The following is a 20,323-nucleotide window of genomic DNA, read 5'->3' as shown; positions in this document are numbered from 1 at the left end:
AGTTTAATGGGTCTTAGACCAACAAGCAATACAGTGTCACCAGCTTCTTAATGCTCCAGAGCCACATGAATTTGCAAAACTTTGAAGTGAGGACAGTGGGTACTTGTGAAAATAATCTTTTAATCCACATGCATTTGCCTACCAAATGTTTGCATATTAAAACATTATTTTCACACAAGGAAATGTTTTGAGAATCCCTTCCCATCTGAAAGGTGCTATATCAAATGCATTTATTATTGGGTCCAAATTATTTCCCTACCCTCTCAAACATTGCTGTTTTCATTGATTGCTCCTACATTTTCTGCTGGATGATTCATGCCTGAGCACACATTTACAGGTTATAGTTCCATGAGGAACAGTCATCTGGTGCCTTGCCTGAGTGACCTCTTCATATGCCACTCTGGCATCAACAAGTCGTTTTACCAGTTAGGGAGGGGAGGAATTTTAATTATGTTAAATCCAACTGGCATTCAACAGACATGAAAGTCCAGCAGGGGTCACTAGATGGTATTGCACTTCTTGGCACCCCCATTCCATCTCTGGGACAGTGAAACCAATTGTACCCCTTGACTCTGCAAGGGACAACTATTGAACCAAGTCTCAATGAGCTGGTGAGGTGGGCAGGCTGAAATTTCTATTCTGTAAATCAGGCATGTGTGTGTTTTTGGTATGCAGACCACTGACTGTTGCCTCATACCCATGACTTTGTACGAGGTTGGAGATGTCTGTTTGGGTGTTGACCATACATTTCTGACACAGATATTCAAAATGAATTATGCCTGAAGGAGCTTTTGAATAAGTCAGCTTCCACACTTCACAGCTGCTTATCAAAATCCTTAGTTTTAGTAGAACATTAACACTACAGCTTTGCATACACAAACACAAAGGTCAGTGCTTTGAAAGATCTCGAGTACACCTCTGATACCTCTCTTTTGTACCGTTGAAAGAATGAGGAGCTGACAGAGGACCACTTTCATCCCATTCAGACACACTATCCAACAATGGACTGTGTATTTTTTTAATGTGGTATTTTGTCTGAGGCAATTGGAAGCTTCACTGATTATTTATTTGGTAAATACAACACCTGGTGTGAATCGAGCCACATAGTCCAGGAAGGACCTAGATTTAATCAATGGTGAGATTTAGGGTTTTTAAGAGAACTATTCATTGCATTTGATACAGCCTAAGGGAGTCATTGAATGTACATCACCACAAACCTTAACTCTTACCAACTACTCTGCCTGTTTGAAAACTGGCATTTGTAAAATCTAGTTCATTTGCACAAAATTGACATTTCTCAACATCCAGCCACCCCAACTTGCCCAATTGATCATTTTTCATCTGACAGTCTGGATAATGAGTGGAGGCATACTCTTTAACCATGGGGAGAATCTTGATCAAATCTTATTGACCAAACTCTTGGCCTGGGATGCCTGCATAGACAGTTTCCAGCAGGGGTCAGTGGCAATCTAGTGGGAACAGGAAATTATCTTGTTTCATCCTTCAAAAGCAGCTCAGGGGGACAAGGTCCAGTTTTTTTCTGCTCCAGCTTTTATTGATCCAAGGCTTGGGGCAACACCCCTGGCTTCAGGAAATAGAGATATTACATTTGTGTGTTTATAATGTAGCTTCTGGAACAAGGTGACATGCTTGACAGTATCTCAGTGCTCCACGTACTACCCTTACTACTTCAGTGATGCATTAGTCTGTGTGAAATTGAATTAAAGATGGAATCAGACTGAGATGCTATGCTCTCTGTGATCAAGTAGTCCACTATTCAGGCTTATGCATAACAACATTCCTGTGATACTACAACCCAGAATGAGCATAAGCTCTGGACAGAAGATGCAACAAAGAACAAATCAAAGGGGAAGTTATTTATATTTCATCTTCTCCCTTACTCTTTCCTACTGAAGGTGGCCAGTTATTGTACTAACAGCAACAATAACTACAAGATTGCATTTATAGAGCGCCTTTCACGTTGGGAGGAGGTCCCAAGGCGCTGCACCTTGATCAATAAGTGATCATTCTTCATGTATGAGTCTATAGAGGAAGTGTTGGCAACCTGTTTGCATTTACTGGTGATGGGGGGAAGAAGGAGCAAAAAAAGATGTTGCAAACAAGCTTGATCTTAGCATTTAGTCATGTGTACTTCCAATAGGGTTACTGATCACAATCTGGAGAAGAAACCTTTTCTTTCTCTTGCCCTGTTCCAACTCAAAGGACCGATTTTAACATCCATTGTCAACACCCAGACTAAGATCAGGTAACTCAATACAGGGCAGGGACTGAACCTGGAACCGTCCCGATTTGTACGGCTTAAGCATCCGATCAAATGGGGGCATTTACTTCAGCCACAGGGGAGCCACTGTCTCCTGTCTTCAATGAGTTATTAATATTGTAATTGACCTTTCTTCACGGCACTAATGCAGATTTTTTAAAAATTATACATGCATGAAAGCATACACGGAATCCCCTGTGTAATTGAGAAACTATAAGACAGATCCTTCTAGATTCTAGGTAATTTTAACACGTTGATGAAATAAGGTTAAGAAACAGCGATAAACACTTTTTATAAAAAAAATGTCCTTAAGTGCACCAATCCTTCATTGTCGCACGCTTTGATATGCTTTGACTGACCTCTGATATATTTTGTAAAAAAAAAAGCCCTTTCAATGGTTAGAAAGATTGTATTTAACAAAATCCCTCACTTTGGTATGCATTCTGCATTGCTCCTGAAGACAGCATTCTACTGGGAACCAGTGGATTTATTGAGACATAAACAGACACTTGGATTTCTGCCAGTGCGTGCACTCAGACTTGAGCTGGCACCACAAAGGTTATAGGTGCAGACGTACTTTAACACGATTTAAAACAGACCCAATCTGCCACTGCAAACAAGCAATGGTGTTTCCGATCGCAGCTTCATTTTATACACTGATGACAGACCGGCAACTTTGCAACTGATAAAATGGACCCATAGTAATAATCAGTGAGTTCATGCTCACTGGGATGAAGACCTGCCTGCATATTCCAAGTTATATTGAGGAGCCAGACAAACTGGTGAACCATCAACAATGACCTGGATTACTGTATAGCTTCCTGACTTTTCCCAGGGACGTTTCCTCAGAGGCAATTCAGACTGAAAACTCTCTTACGCTCACAAAACAAATAACCTGGAGGAGTTCTTTTTAAATTACTTTTTCATTTACTATCAAAATATTTCATGTCGGTATATATCACTATTACATATGTTTAAATAAGACTGTAGTCTGCATTAGTTATTCCTAATAATTCCCAGTGAATAAGCAGATTCCCTTTCTTGAAGGATGGAAATTGAGTGTAGTCCAGATGGACTGAATCCAGTCTTCCCTAATCCTAACCCCTACTGAAAGCTCTGCATGTTCCTGAGTGAAATAACGTCTGCGATATCAATACAAGCCTCAGTGAATGACACGGCACAGTTCTTAACCCAACCTTAATCATCAGTAATTGGGCTTCTCTACAGAGAAAGGCCTGCTGTGGGAAAAATAATTCCATGCAGGGCCTTGCAGACCAGGTGCGCTTTGCTCTGTGTGTGGAACCTATATTTTTAGGATTAAGAGGAGCTGTAACCGTGCTTTTTTTTAAAAAAAAGTTAATGTTTAACATATGCTCGTGTGCATCTTGCTAATTTTAAGATATTTTGATACCCACTCCGTTTCTTTTCCTTCCTGGACCATCTGTCCATCTGTGTGCACCGTTGCATGACTTTCTTCCCTGCCTTGGTCTAGATGCTCTGAAACAGGTTTTTAGGAGTGTCAAGGCGCAATTTTGGACCATTTTCACCTCGCTCCCTGTAGAGAAGCCTTCTGTCTCTGCTCAGCACCACACAATACAATGATTGACACCAGTAACCATGTGAATGATGGAGGAGAGGAAATTATAGGGCAGAAAAACTTCCAGTTGTTAAGCAGTGCCGTACATTGTTGTTCGTACCGAATACAATATATCTGACAGAAAAAAAAACATGGAATGAGAAAAAGCTGTTCAGTCCTTCAAGTCCACTTATCACATGTAATCTTTCATGTAGCCTTTAACCTGCCCACTCTTTCTGAGGTATTGTGGGTGGGTGGGTGGGTGGGGGATATGGGGATGATAATTGTGCAGATATTCCTTGATCCCCAAAGGAAATTGAGTAAAAACTCTAGGCCTACAACTCTCCTTGCAATTCTGATCAGCTTCCTACCACAGACATTTCCCTTTGGCCCCACAATTACACAAAAACATTTTGTCTCTTTAAATATTTGTCCATCTCAGCCAGCATGCTCAACTTTTGATCCAACACAGATATCCATTCAGTCCTTTTCGGAAGGACTTAATGCACAACCTATTGCTTCTATTGGGAGTCTCAGTTGAGGTCTTGCAGTAATGTTTACTTTAAGAAAGCCCCAGCTATGTGATGCACATGGACTTAATGAGTTCCTCATTGAGTAACAATGCTTTTCATCCAGGATGTGTTATTTTTACTGTGCATACTTACAATTGTAATGTTTCTTGATGTTTGCAGTTACTCTCTTGGACTCTATGTCAGCTCCTGGAGACCTGGGCTGGGTGGCCTATCCCGCTGAAGGGGTGAGTGTGCATTATTCCTTTACTTTGAATGAACAGCCCAGAAAGGACTTTAAACCTGTAGCTTCTATATCAAGTCGTTATGTACAGGTTGAGATATTTTGATCAATTATCAAGTTTATTCCCTATAAAATATTTACTGCTGTGTGACTGGAATTACGTCTCTCTCCCTAGGAGGCAGGTATGCTGTATTTAAATGAATTAGGACATTAGAGGTCGTTTGCTCAAAGCATTGAAATTGGGAAGAATGGCTTCTCTCGGTGACAGACATTTAACATTTTTGTCTTTTTGTATAAAGTCTGAGGTGAATGGTCAGACAAACCACGTAACAAGATGGTGAAAGTAAGGGTTTGGGTTCAAATGGCACAATGCTTAAGTTCAATATCTTCTACGGCAATATTCACAGTTGTGTCTGGAGGCAGATGAGAGCAGTCAGTCCACATCACGGTGAGAAGTGTCAGCTCACTCTTGTGAAATTCAACTTGTTTTGAGCCAAGTGGCATCTTTTGTTTGTCACGCGATGGCAACAATGATGTGGAACCACGTGTAATTTTACCCTTTTCCACTTCAAGGGCATTGAAATTGTTCTGTTCCCATCACTGCCTCAGCACAAACCTGAAATTAAACCTATAACCTCCTGCTCCGCAAGGCTTATTGTCAAATTACTTGGAATGTCTGTGCAGGTGTGTTTGACGGGGAGATTGAATGATGAAACTCTTTATCCTACTTTGTGAAGTTTTTGCTGAGTTCAGATTCTGAAGCCACTCGAAGTTGTTTGTTTGTTGATGTGCAATTTCACAGATGCTGGGCAGAAAAACCCGAAGGATAAAATTATAACTCCTTGGACATATTGCAATGTTGGATCTTTGAATGCTTGGCAGATATCCTGCAAAAGGCATATCCCTTTACATGAATAATTCACACAAGTCTCTCCTGTGTATACATTCCCATTTTGCATAACTTGTCAGCAGTATCCTCGGCAATACAACAGGAGTCTTGAACTGGATATTTGCATATGCAAAATGCGTGTGTGGTGATTTCTGGCACAGTACCATTTCAATCTCTAGCACGTTACCGTGTGCGGAGAAGGGGTTACGTGACCTGGTCTTGTGGTAATCATGGAATGCGTAATACATCTTGAAATTAAATTATGATAATCCATTACATGTGTGATGCTCAGCACTGATAATTATGGGCTTGAGTTGCTGTACAGCTTCCAGATCAGGCTTTTGATGCAACAGGTTGCGATGCTTCCAATTTATGTTTCAGAATGTGGAGGCTGGGAATATTTGTGAAACTATTGAAAGTTATGGACAAGCAATAAGTGGTCAAAGAGTAACAGTTTGTAAAGTACGGCTGAAGCTGTAGATTTTCCATTTACAGGTTCAGCTTCCACAGTCAGAGAATAGGGGGTTCATCAGTCAATAACCAGATGTTAACAATTTAAGATCGTTACAACAACAACTTATACTTACATTGTGCCCTTCACTCAGGGTAACAACCCAAGTAAAAGATAACAAGGCTAAGAAAATTTGTTCACATAGGAAGTTATTAGGACATGGAATGGCCTATCAAAAACGATGGTTCAAGGCAGAGAGCTTGACAGCTTAATAGCTTTTTGTTTACACAATTTCACCGAAGGAGTGAAATTCCAATCATTTTCTAGTATGTTTCTGTGCTTCCAGTTCTGCAAGAATAGCTTCAGGTATACCTTGAGAATGACACCAAATATGTAATCCTCTCTTCCTATCTTTCCCACTTCTGTTCCCCTCCCACCCAAAGAAAAACTCCAGCTGATCAATGGGTGTCATAACCTTTTGAAATAATAAAATAAACCCGATTTGCTACTTTTTGCTAGTAGACTCAAATTTGAACAATCTGGAGCCAATCTAGCTTTGTTCGGGTTCAGATTGAGCCATTCGCTGCTTTACAAAGACATATTACAAAGTGCATCAACTCAAAGTAGATGGAAGAAACAAGCAGTTTATTGCAGTTCTGTTTCATCCCCAGTATGTGAATAGAGCAGCCTTTCTACAGGCAGCTTTGGTTGAATATAAGTTGGCAGGCCTTGCAACTAATGCATTTTCCTTTCTTCCAGAAGCTGCATTGACCAGATATTGCCCACGATATGAAAAGACTCTATATCAAATGCAAGGATTATTAGTGATTTTAAACATGAGAAGCAACCTTCTCTTCAGCTTTACAAGTGAAATCTCCTTACAGCTTGATACCTAGACATGCGTTTCCTTCCCTTTGAGTGAAGGATTCCATGAAAATAATTTTAAGTCTATCGGTGAGAATACCCAAGGGTAACAGAGAGATGTTCATCAAATTCCTTGCTCCAGGCATGAATGTACACAGGGCAGCTAACGAAAGGAAAATCTACTGGAGTTTCCTCATTGAATCTTTCGCTAGAGCAGAGACATTTAGGAGAGGACCTAGAACATTTCATATCAAAGGGTTTGATGTGATGAGCATAAAGAGGCTGCTTCCATTGGTTGGAGAGTCTGTATCCAGGAGACAAAGACATACTTGAACAAGTATAGGTCCTACATGAGCAACAAAGAGATCTAAAATAGAATTTAAGAAGAACTACTTCACACAGAGGGTAGTTTGATTGTGGAACTCGCTGCCTGAAGTGGTGGTTGAATCAGATAGTGTAGATGCATTCAAGAGGAAGCTGGAGCTTCACATGGGGGAGCGGAGAATGGAAGGATATGGGAGGGAGTAAGGAATGGGTGGAGCCTCATGTGGAGTATGAACACACGCATGGACTGGTTGGGCCAAGTGGCCTGTTTCTGTGCTGTAGATTCTTTGTATGAGGTTCAATACAAGTTGGCTGCAGACTAATTTTGAAAGGCACCGCTGGCATTTCTTTGGCACCAGCAGCATTTCTCTCTCTTTCTCAACATATGAATAAACATTTATTCAATACAACTTTGCAGATTATATGTACCGGCCTCAAACACAGAATAGATTCAGAACTACAATCTCCTCAGTGGAGCACATTTCCCTTTAGCTCTTGAACTGGGCATTAACGTTCCTGAGAGAACGCTTTGTCCTGCTTCACTTTTTTGCAACACAATTTAAAGCAGCTTTTACCAAGAGCCTCTCAATTCAGACTCCACAAAGGCCTAGGAATCATTCCCTGCAGCAGACAGATGGATGTCACTGCCATCTATAATGATCTACAGGGTCGAGGACCTTCGAGGTGCAGCTCTTGTTTGAGTATGATGATTCCACCACTTTTGGCGCTTTTAGAAGCATCGTTTTACCAGATAAAATGGACTTGAGCAGCATTCTTTCCTGAAGTCACTGAACGTTTCAAAAACATTTAAATACTCTTCACTTTTCCTGCTCGTCAGGCTTGGAAAAAAATGCCCCTGAATTTGAAATGCTCTACTTAAAGCTAAAGTTTAAAAAAAGTGGGTCAATTTATTTTTCAAAGAGTGGAAGTAAGCCGAGAGTGAGAACGAAGTGATCCGTTGGGTTTTGGGTTGCTCCAAACTGATTGGCCAAATAAATTGATGTTTGCCAGGCTTTGACTTACTTCACCCAGCACTGAACTGAAGGCAGAATTGAAGCCGTGCTTGAGATGCCATCCCTGGTGTGGCGTGAGGCAGTTGGAGGTTGAGCATGTTCAAGCTGTGCTCATGCTCACACACACACACACACACACACACATACACACACACAAACACATGCACTCTGTGTGCCTGCATCGTGTGCAGTCAAAACTGTGAGGTGACAAGTTCGATGTGGCTTTAATTTATCCTATGACAGTTCCGGTCAGTGGAAGGACAAGGTGTGAAGAACAATTACCTCCAGGGTTTTCCCCCTTTGAATGGATCAGCCTTTTCTCCAATAAAAAAACAGTAAACGCTTGAAACGTGCGGCAGGCCAATCAATCAGCAACTGAAGGGGAAAGATAGGTTAAAGTTTCTGGTAGGATAATTCTTCATAACCAGCTTGATGAAGGGTCCTTGTTGAAAGGTTAATGTATTGTTCTTTTTCAGGTGCTGATCGACCTGCTGTGCATTTCCAGTAAAGAATATTTCTTTATATCTCAGCCTTGCATGATATGGGATTGCAAATACCTCACTGGGTATCAAGGATAGGCAGAGCAGTGCACTTTGCCTTTCAGGGCATCTAAAATAGGTCTGTCTGTGAAGACGGCAAATTAATAGCAGTAATAATAGTTATCGACTCTTGAGTACATTGCTGATCACGTTATTTCAAGTGCACAGACTAATTTGCATTCCTCGGTTGCTCGGGCTTAATAACTCATTCATTCCAGTATACCCTTGATGATGTTATCAGCAGTCACCGTTGCTTTCAAAATGGAAATTCGCAAACCACAGAATTTTTACAAGGCATTCACTTTAAAAGAAAGCACAATGAACGGAGCCAACTTACACCAGTGCACGACTGCTGTCAGGGGTGTGATGTCTTTAACATAATAATGACAGGGCTCCCCGGTGGAGTGTTGTGCATGTCTATTTCAGTGCAACGTGCAGGCAGCAAAGGAAGTCCCTTGCAGCCTGACTGCTCCACCACAAAAGAGCACAGGCACTGTTTTGTTGGCTGTTTAGAGGCTCTTCTTGAGCTGCTTCTTTTGCCTTACTCCGAATGGGTGTAACGCTTTTGCAAATACTCAACTGCAACAAGATAAAGAAGCCTAAGATTATTGGTTTATCAGCAAAACAGCCTAATGCACTTAGTGCTGTGGAGACATTGTAGCACATGGGAATCCCCTTAGCATCTTATCTAGCGTGCTCCTATTTCCACTCCTGCTTTACCTTTACATCCACTGGAGAGCCCTGACATTTTGAATAAGTAATAATAATAATAATAATCCTTGCATTTCATACAGCGCCTAATCACGTCTTTGAGACGTCTCAAAGCGCTTCACAGAATATAAAGTGAATTGACGTATATTTTGTGGATGAAAGGTGGCAGCCAATTGTGCACAGCAGTGTCCTATTGCCTGACTCAGCCCTTGCTCCTGATATAGGTTCATTCACATCCCTCTTGCATTGGCAACAGTACCGAGGACAGCTCCCCCACCAGCAGACTAGTGTTTTTTCAGAATACATTCTGTTCATAATAGTAATAATCCTTATATTTGATATAGCACCTCTCACAACAGGAGGATGTGTTAAAGCACTTCATATACTGCAGAGTGTAGTGATGATTTTGTAGGCAATGATGAAAGCAGCAGGCAATTTGCACAGAGCAATGTTCCACAACAGCTGTGAAGCAAAGAACAGGCAGACAGGACCTCAGCTTAACATTCCAGCGATTCGGGGCATAGTGGCTGAAAGCATGGCTGCCAAACTGTGGACCAGAGGGAATGAGGAACTTGCAGAAGACCCAGGCCAACTGAGCGAAGGTGGTGGGTAGAGAAGTAATGTGTGAGCTGATTGGAGACGTAAAGAGGTTCCAGGGCATGAAGAGATTTGATAGTGAGAGTGAGGATCTTGAAATCGATCTGTTCTGCAACAGGGAGCCAGTGGTGCCTGGCAAGTACTGGATTGATGGGAGTGCGGAACCTGATATGTCTGATCATTTCCCTTGTTATTCCAATAATCTCCACTGCACTGTGATTGGCGATTTAAGCAATCACAGTGTCCATTTAGTGCCTAACCTATGTGTGATGTGCTACAAATCCAGCTGATTTAAAGTTAACCAACTGGAAAATTTCAGCTAATGAGTTTATAATCTGTATTCTTCCCTTTAAAGATCTTAATATGGAAAGCATGCTGAGTTTACATTGAATCTTATTATGTGTCTATGCTCAGCGGACAAAGAACAGAACCCGTGTACATTTAATCTAATTCTGGTAATGGTCACACGTCAGATTTCTACTGAACTTTCTGAGCACGAGAAGCAAGAATAGATGCTTTTCAAAGGATAGTTAATTTGAGTGGTGCTAAAATATCTTCACACGTGTTGTTAACAATTTTCTGCTATGTTGCGTCTGAATTACTGTAATATTGCAGAATTCACAACTACTCTCAGGCTGCTGTAACCACCAGATGTGGCGATGTGACATACTCACGACTTATAAAAAAGGTCTAAGGTTTATCACAGGTGAGAGTGCTTGAAGCTAGGACCATGCATAGTTTGTGCAATTCTACATAAAATGTATCTGTTTTTAGGTTCATTCTGGATTCAGATTGCTGGTAATGAACTGTTCAGTTCACCAGCACAATAACGGAGCCACAAAAAGATTTTAGTGCAGGTTTGGTATTTGTAATCAACGTTGCTGGGTTTTACATTCCTGTTTCTTGTTTATAGTGGGAAGAAATCAGTGTTATGGACGAGAAGAATACTCCGATGCGAACGTACCAGGTCTGCAATGTCATGGAGGCCTATCAGAACAACTGGCTGCGGACTAACTGGATCCCACGTGACGGATCCCATCGGATCTACATAGAGATAAAGTTTACTCTCCGAGACTGTAACAGCCTCCCAGGCGTCCCAGGGACCTGCAAAGAGACCTTTAACATGTACTATTATGAGTCCAATAACAACAACTTGTGGTACATCAACGAAAGTCAGTACATCAAGATTGACACAATTGCTGCTGACGAGAGTTTCACCCAGGTGGACGTGGGGGACCGGGTTATGAAATTAAACACTGAGGTCAGGGACATTGGATCGCTGACAAAGAAGGGCTTTTACATGGCATTTCAGGATGTGGGAGCCTGCATTGCTTTAGTCTCAGTGAGGGTCTACTACAAGAAGTGCCCATTAACAGTTCGTAATCTGGCAGAGTTTCCCGACATGGTCACCGGAGGAGACTCCTCCTTGGTGGAAGTCCGTGGTTCCTGTGTGAATAACTCTGAGGAATACGATGTGCCCAAAATGCATTGTAGCGCTGATGGAGGATGGTTAGTACCCATTGGACGATGTGTCTGTAAGCCGGGATATGAGGAGAAACAAGATGTCTGCCAACGTAAGTACCGTTGCTTCCGTTACAACAGTTCCCTGTTAGATCTGGGCTTAGATAGAAATCCTTCATCCTATATATTTCTGAAAATATGTACATTTATACAAAATGAGATGTCCTAGAACTGTGCAGATCAAGACCAACCAACGGGTAACCTTCTCTCTCACAATGGTTGATCAGGGATGACTTGCATAGCCATTCAACTGGAATTACATATTCAAAGTGAGCATTCGATTTTAACCCAATTTAAGAGATTTGAGATCTTTAAAAGTAGTTGTTCTCTTTGTGAATTCTTTCTAACAGATAGTAACTGATGTGCTTCGGAGTGAGGTAATGAAGTGATATAATCCATTTAAACAGCTGCTTGGATCATTGTATAAACTGTTCAACTCATTCAACTCATTTATAACGATGAGGTTCGAGACAATCCTCAAAAGAACACACGTACAGTAATTGAGCAACCATACATAGGTTGATACACTCAAAAATAGACACAGGCTCTTTACATTATATTATAATCCCTTGAAGGTCTCTGAGACATCCTCCTGACGTGAAAGGCACTGTATCAAATGCAAGGATTTAAAACCTAACTGTTACAACTGGTAGAAATGTGAGGATGGGGAGTTCAGAGGTGGATAACCTTCCTCATATGTAGATGACGTCTCTCCTGGAAATGCGAAACAGCGTGTGATGTCAAATCCCTAACTCCCCATTGCTGCATGCACGTGATTGCAATGTGCTCCATCAGATTTATTTATTTATTTATTATGGGTTATAAATAAGCTTTCAAGAAAGCAGTAGAGAATTGAATGCATGTCCCACTCCTTGACTGAACAAGGTGGAAAGCATGAATCCAACCAAGGAATTGACATTTTCTGAAGAAGAAACCAATCTAAGGCGCACTTTCCCTTAAAAATGCAGCACAAATGTGTTACTGCAGCAACATCCCCCCCATGATAATAGTGCCTCGAGATGGTATGCAAATAGCAGGAGTTACACATGATCTGTGTTCTTAACAACTAGCTGCAACGGTTCCTCACAACTACCCCCAGCAGCTCCTCAATTGTCAGTCTACGGAAGGTTTTAATGAGGTAGATAAACAGCGGGGTATATATCATGATTGTAAATCAAAGAGTTGAGTTTGGTTAGTTTTCGCTCTGACATTTGATAAGAGGCACAAGGAGAATACTAATTCTGCAGCTGAAACACGCTGAACATCTGGTTAGTTTACTGAGGCTTTTGTTTCTGGATCGAGAACTTGGTGCCTGTTATTCCTCCAAAAGTAAACTTTCAATATAATACAGCGTTGACCAACCTGTTGGCATTATTCAAACTAATTTAGATTTAAATAGAAAATCTCTCTCGCGTATCCTTGCCTCTCTAGTGTGTTGCATTAGGTTATTTCATACGAATTGCAAATCAGAGATTCAAGATTTCTGTCAGTTTAACTATTGAGTTAAGTTGCTCGTAAGTGCAGCAAGGCTTAAAAGTTGTACAGGCATGGCCAACAAAGATTGCAGTGCAGATTTTAGTGGCTGTTTTTCAGCCAGAATCAGGGCTTTGCAATGCCATGCTACAAGGGTAACAGTTTGATATTCTGTAAAGCAGCATTCGAAGTGCTGTTTCTGCTTCGATAACAGTGGATCCACAAAGAGTAAATCAAAGGTGGTGGCTCTGGAAATTTTTTAGCCAGATTTGAACACTACCATTATTCAGAACTTGCGTGGAGGCAACGTATTTTAAAATCATTCCTTCACTAAGATACATAATGTATCTTGTTGTTGTTGTTGTATTTAGGATTGCCACAATTTTAATCCCAACATTCTATGTAAAGTTTTTCATCGCCTTAACTAGTCACGATGATATTCTTCTTATTCTTCTTGCACATTGTGTCTCCTTTCAATGCCATGGAAGTCATCAAACTTAAAACTGGACTCATTTGAAATGCAGCTGGTAATGTTCCCAATATTTAACGTATTTATTTGTGAATGAACTAGTTGCATAATTGAATTTCTTTAAGAAATAGGTTGGATCTTGGTGTCTAAAATGCAGATCCAAGCGAAAGGAGTCCCCATTTGTTTGACTTTGGATTCTTTACCAGGGGAATCCTATTAGAAATCCCTATTTTAAAACTGGTTGTGCATTGTCTTGTCACATAGCGAGGTCAATAAAGGTCAGATTAATAAAATGTGACTCGGACTTCCTGCAGTTCCTCTGCATACTCTAGACCTTATTGATGATGATTCTACAAGACGTATATCACTGAAAATTACAATCAGAAAGTGACGTGACCAGAGTAGCGTGCCTTGCTGCAGACATTCAAATCACAAGTTGGAGGAGGATTTATTTTGAACAGCTCTTTTGAACAAACTATGTGTGCAAGTCTGTCTGTGAAGAACATGGATTTTTGTAAATTATCCCGGATGAATTATTAAGTGACTGCAGAGCCCTGTGGAGTATTTAGATTTGGAGTACCTTGTATGGTCAAGAATGCTGTAACATCAGAAAATGCCTCAACAGTAAAGGACCATTTAGCTCTTGTATCCGGCACCACCATTGGAAAGAGTTGCAATGCTTTAGCAAACGTGCAACTGCCATCATCTTAATTTCTAATCAGTCAAACAATAAAACCAGTTTTCCTCAGTTCCAATAACCTGCATTGAGATGAAGTTGAGGTTGCCTTTGACTGCTGCTCAGTACAACCGCACATTAATTTTCCTGTTCTAAAAGCCTGAAGGGTTTAAAAGTCCACATTCAAAATCTTTCCCTCTATACATTTATCAAGTAACTTTCAGTCACTTCCTACAGCTGAGTTTGATGAGAAAGTAATTGCGTGCAATCCATTCTGAGGAAGAGAAACAGAATTCAAGGATTCTGCAAGGATTATTTTTATTATTATTCACGTGAGTGGGCTTAATGGTTGTAACCAATTGCAAAACATGCACCGTTTGAATCTCGTGGAAGCTAGAAAATACAAGCTGGCTATTTCAGGAATTAAATTCCTGTGGAATGAATGATAGTCCAATAGCTTTGAGAAAAAGATAAAATTGATGAGCCAAAAATATATATAGGATGTAGTTTCTTTATTTTCTGTGGCTTTGTATGTCAAAAATCATCAGCCACTCCAAAGGAATACCCAATAACATTTGGCAGTTCTTTGTTTGAAAAATAAATAGATCAACTGCCAGATTTAGTAAGGGGGAAAAGTGCGATCAGACAAGAATGGGCAAATGTAAGGGGTGATGGTCAGAGAGGAGACTTAGAAGCAGATGGGATTTGGGACGTCCAGGTGATTCATTGTGAAGGAAGTGGACCACAAGCCAGCAGGCAGTGAGGAGACATGAGGACATTACTGCATTTTAAATTTTAAAAAATGTGATCACTCAATCCACGATTGTTTGTGGGACACTACTCTGCGCAATTGGCTGCCACGTTTTGCCCACAAAAAAAACAATCAATTCATTTTACAGTATATTCTATGAAGCGCTTTGAGACATCTCGAAGATGTGATAAGGCGTTACGTCAAACGCAAGGATTATTATTATCATTATTATTATTATTTTGTCTGACAGATTAGCCATTTTTTCCTAATTTGAGGAATTTGTAAGATCAGTATGTGTATGTTAAGAAGACAAGCATTTATTAATAATTCATACTTCCATAGATAATTTATTATAAATATCTTAAAGGGACCCCAGGGAGATTTCCACTAGGCCGCAGTCCTGAAATAGCCAGGAATTGTTCCCCAGAACGACTTAGCACAGAGACCACTGTGAAAGCCACCAGGGAATAACTGTGCTGAAACACAATATTTGTAACAAGTTTTCTTTCTGAGTTCTGAATTCCAATATTAAATATTGCCAGGGGCACACGCAATATTGTGAGCATTCCCACACATCTGATTTATCAAACTTACAATCACAGAATGCTTATGGCACTGAAGCAAGTCATTGTTTCGCCCACAAATATTACAGTTAATTCGCTTTACAGTATATTCTGTGAAGCGCATTGAGACGTCTAGAAGATGTGAAAAGCGCTATATCAAATGCAAGGATTATTATTATTATTATTATTTCTGTGCTGGTGCTAGTTTTCCCAATTCAGCTACTGCCTCTCATCTCATTCTCTCACCTTTTCCCCAACCAGTCAGTTCACCAATATAGCCATATTAATACGTGATCCTTGACTGACTGAGTGAGCATAGGTTATTCGACCAGAGGCAGGCATTGCAGCCCAGCCTGATCCAATCCTCGTACAATTGCCCACAAGAACAACCTACAACAGTGGGGGAGAAGAGGAGTAGTAATTCTTCTGATTTTACCATTGGGGACACTAATAATAATCTTTACATTTGGAACAGTGTTTATAACATCAAAATGTTTCAAAGAACCTTCCCAGATAATTTCTGTAAAGTGTAGTGAACATGTGTTTTGTAGGCAAAATGCAACAGCCAAATTGCACACAGCAGTGTCCACCAAACAGCCACAAACCAATTTATCTGTAGGATTGACCCAGGGACTTTCTGCAATCTTTACACTTGAGCTACTCACAGAGTCTACTTACACTGAGCTATTAGGGGAGCCAGTCCCATTTTTGTTTATTCCAGCCAGTATTTTAGCACCAATTTTTATGGAGGATATTTTAATGTCCTTTTGACCTCTAATCTGTTAAATGCAGAAACTGGCACCTAAGGATGATGACAATGAGTGCATTGTGCCAAACCCACTTTCTTCAATAACTGGCTACCACATCCTCTAATAAGGACTTTGTTCACTGATTGCAGAGAAACAAAACCAAAATCTGGCACAACACACGTGTACAAACCATGGCAAGACCATTCCTGATTCAGTTCTACAAGGAGCCCACATAAGTACTTGCTCAGATAGCAGGAATTGCTAATGCCACTAAAATGTAGAGGTGCAAAAGAATTATCACATAGGAAAGTAGATAGATAGAAACCAGGGACTGCAGAGTGGTTCCAAAGTGCTGTGCACTCTTCAACAAAAGCTTCTTCAAACCTTTGCTTTATTCAGAATTTCAAACATGGCAACAGTGTTAGTTTAGAGGACTTGATCAAAGACCAGTGCTAATGGGCTTTTTAGGACCATTAAAACAAGTAGCATGCTTGATTGACACCTGGATTCAGCGTAAGAAGGTATGAGGTTATTTAGCAGCAGGAGTTTATATCCTAAATAAAAAAAAGTGAGTGACCAATTTTGCTTCGAGAGAATGTGTCCTCAGATTAAATAAACATTGGTATCTGATGTTAAATCAGCAGTCAAAATATCTGCAGTTGTAAATGAAATTGGTGATTCACATCGTGGCTGTTTGTGGGACCTTGCTGTGCGCGAATTGGCTGTCGCTTTCGTCTAAAAAATACACAGTGGGTTCACTTTGCAGTATAAATTGTGAATCGACTTGAGACTTCCTCCTTATGTGAAAGATCCTACACCAAAAATCAGCATTATTATTTTGCACTGCAGTAATATTAGCAAAATTTGCCAATGGGAGGATTTTTTTTTATTTTGCTGAGTTCTGCCTTTTGGAAGCTCCGTTCAATCTACATAAATTAATTTAATTTGGGATCTGGAATAACCTTTTAGAAAGTAAAATATTCATCCCTTTGGACTTGGCATTTATTAGCACATAGGAATACACAGTGGGAGAAGTGGAAATGATCCCAGATTACGACTGGTTGAGGTTGGTATTAGAGGCATTATAAGGATGGTTTACAATGGCACAGTATCACATCTGACTTGGAACCATCTCACGGGTGGCATGAGAATGCTCAGGGACACCACTGGATACAAACAGAAATCTGATTTCTCTGTACTGTGGAACAGTAACTCCTTACCATGGTACTATTGAAATTGGGATCAATGAATAATTTATGCACACAAGATTTCATTCCAATTTTCTACTCCATTTTTTGGGGTTAGAAATCGTAATTAAAGAATGATACCAATTCATACATAACAATTGCAGCAAATGAATTATTCACCGGTCAGAATTCACCCGTACTGGGGAAAACAGTTTGCTTTTCTGATGTCAGCTGGGTCCATTGATTTTTTTCATTAGATTTGAACAAAATTCCATTGTACACAAAAGAATTAGTGGAGCTTGACAGGCTGTAAAGGAATGGAAATGACATTTTAAATAAATTTGTTCTAATCAATACTTTGTAACAAATGCAAGAGGATTCATTGTATTTCTAGATTTCAGGAGATGAAAGAAAAGTGAAAGAAAGAGGACTTAGCAATGCCAGCCAAGGAATGCTACTCAAACAATGCACTGATATATAGTATGTAGAGACCTAAGGTTGAATAGCAACTGCTTCTTTTACACTTAAAATACAAAAGAGGAGCTATTTGGGTTCCAATTATATTTCATCAAAAATGCTAAAAGGCATTTTTTTCTTCCCCAGTGATACAAAATCTTTAATTTCTTATCAGTGTGGTTGTCCATTTCTTTCCCCCCCCCCCCATTTTCTCCTGAAGGACTAGAGTTCTATGGACCCCATCCATCCTTCAGTATCATATCTAAATAGTCATTCTTCGCGTGGAATTCTAGACAGTAAGTGCTGACTGACGACTTTACTGTGGGTGCATCACAATTGAGCCTTATCCTATCCTTACCCAATGACCAATCATGCAAGCTTTCTAGTAGGAGTTATCGGCCATCGAGAGCAGGAGCCCGACCTGTCCCCCACCCTGCCCCACCAAAAAAGTCTCAGGTATTAAAGCTTATTAATTCATCTGTTGATATCAGCAAGCTCAGCACAGACTGAGGATTGAAGGTCTGAGAATTGCCCCTTTTAACAATCTAAAATGCCCTAGATTGGGGAAGGGGGAAAAAAAAGCAAACCCAACCTCGACAAGCAAATCTTATCCATTGCCAATTATTCTCTTTGATCTTGGCATTCATTGGATTCACTTTTTGTCAACATGCAAAACAGCTGTAGATCCTGTTGTGATGGAATAATGTATTATTCCTCCTTTTGTAATTATTGTACCAATCTGATTTTTTTTTTGCCATCCATCTTTTGGAGGTATGTTTTGAGCAAAACTCCAGCCTTGCCTCTACTTCAGTAAGATACTACATTTAGCAGAATATATATATATATATTCATATATTGGTTTCAGACAATTACGAGTTTTCTTATAGATTTGCTTCCTCCTACAGATCACCAAAGTAGACTACAAGAAATGTAGGCTATAGGCCACCTGCTAATATTATTTTGCTTTGCTATACAAATTAGTTTAGCAAAGACAACACTAGTGTGATCAATTTTGCTCTGGAGCGCTCTCTATGTTGCTTTTTTTGTTTGTCTGATGTCTCGAGGTTTGTCTTAAGTACTGACAATGGCGCTGTTTTGGCAGCAGTGTGTGTGTTCTGCTTTGGGGCCCCTGATGTTCCTTTATTGTGAGTAATCCCAGGAGCTGACCTGTAGTTAGCTTGTCAAAGCAAAGGAGCAAACCTCATCCTCCAGTGGCCTGAATGTTAGTGGCAATTGAACTGTGTAAGAGACAGTTGAGTTAAACGTGCTTTCTTCCCCCTCTTAGCTACGGTTCAGGTTGGTTGACGTGGTCACCGACATGTTAAGCTGGATATTACCAAGAGCCTTTTTACCTAAATGTTTTCCTTCACAATATATCAAAATAATTTGGACAACATCAATCTAACACAGCCAGTACAGCTCTCTTTCCCCTGCTGCCTCTCCTCCCCACCCCACAATACTGCAAACATCCCATTTAGAGGTGCCCCCTGCCCCGCACTATGGCATTTTCATGTCTTCCTGTCACAAGCAATTACAATGGAGGCATTAGAAATGACTGCAGTTAAGGTGCGTGGAATCCCACAGTGGTGCTGCCCCATGACCCTTTCAGCTCCAGACTCTTGAACACTCTGCCTTGCTATCAGGGCATGGACAAAATTGTGTTGCATTACTTTGAAAATGGGACAGGTGATGAGCAGTCCCAAGAAATCTGTTCCGTTAGAACTCAACCTGACAATGGCACCAGAGTCCCTCCAGAGAGCAAGTAACGAACGTTAATACAGACGCTTTCAATCAGATGTTGCCCTGAATTAGAAGCCTCTCTAACTGGATAATTCCTGTTATTAAGTCCAGTTGGTATGTTGTTGTATGATCCAATGTTTTTGATTTTTTAAAATAAATGATTTCCACCTTCTCCAACACCCCCCAAACCACAACTCTGCTGAAACTCTGGTCCACGCCTTTACCACCTCAAGGCTGGACTATGGGAACTCTCTCCTCGCCGGCCTTCCTGCCACCTCCCTCCACACTGCAGGTCATTCAGAACTCTGCAGCTCGTGTACCGTCCCACACAGGCTTCGCGACCACATCACTCCCACCCTCGCTCGCCTCCACTGGCTCCCCATCCCCCAGAGGATCGAATTCGAGATCCTCATCCTCACCTACAAGGCCATTCACGGCCTTTCACCCTCCTACCTCTCCGACCTACTATCCCTCTACCTACCTGCCTGTATCCTCCGTTCATCTGGCTCCGGTCTGCTCCACACCCTCCGCTCTAACCGCCCTACCATCGGTGGCCGGGCCTTCAGCCTCTCAGCCCCTAGGCTCTGGAACTCTATCCCCCAGTGCCTTCCCCGCTTCCTCCCTCTCCTCCTTCAAGGCCGGTCTCAAGACCTTTCTCTTCAGCCATGTCTTCAGCTCTCCTCTCGACTCTCTACCCCTTCCTCACTCCCTCCCTTCCCTCCCCTCACCCTGACCATTTC

The 20,323-nt window shown here is 40.9% G+C and overlaps 1 protein-coding gene across 3 annotated transcripts in view; it reads left to right on the top strand.

The window, feature by feature from the left end:
* The window catches only part of epha4b (eph receptor A4b), a 106,584-nt gene that overhangs the window by 3,936 nt on the left and 82,325 nt on the right, over positions 1 to 20,323 (top strand). For all 3 annotated transcript variants that reach the window (XM_042339079.1, XM_042339077.1, XM_042339078.1), the window contains exons 2-3: positions 4,550 to 4,614; positions 10,912 to 11,572. In XM_042339079.1, the coding sequence (XP_042195013.1) occupies positions 4,550 to 4,614; positions 10,912 to 11,572 (726 nt within the window). The remainder of the gene's footprint in view (positions 1 to 4,549; positions 4,615 to 10,911; positions 11,573 to 20,323) is intronic.

The sequence above is a fragment of the Callorhinchus milii genome, unplaced genomic scaffold (genome assembly GCF_018977255.1).
Source record: "Callorhinchus milii isolate IMCB2004 unplaced genomic scaffold, IMCB_Cmil_1.0 Scaffold11, whole genome shotgun sequence".
Taxonomy (NCBI): domain Eukaryota; kingdom Metazoa; phylum Chordata; class Chondrichthyes; order Chimaeriformes; family Callorhinchidae; genus Callorhinchus; species Callorhinchus milii.
The sequence above is the reverse complement of the archived record's forward strand: the minus strand, read 5'-3'. Positions and strand labels throughout refer to the sequence as shown.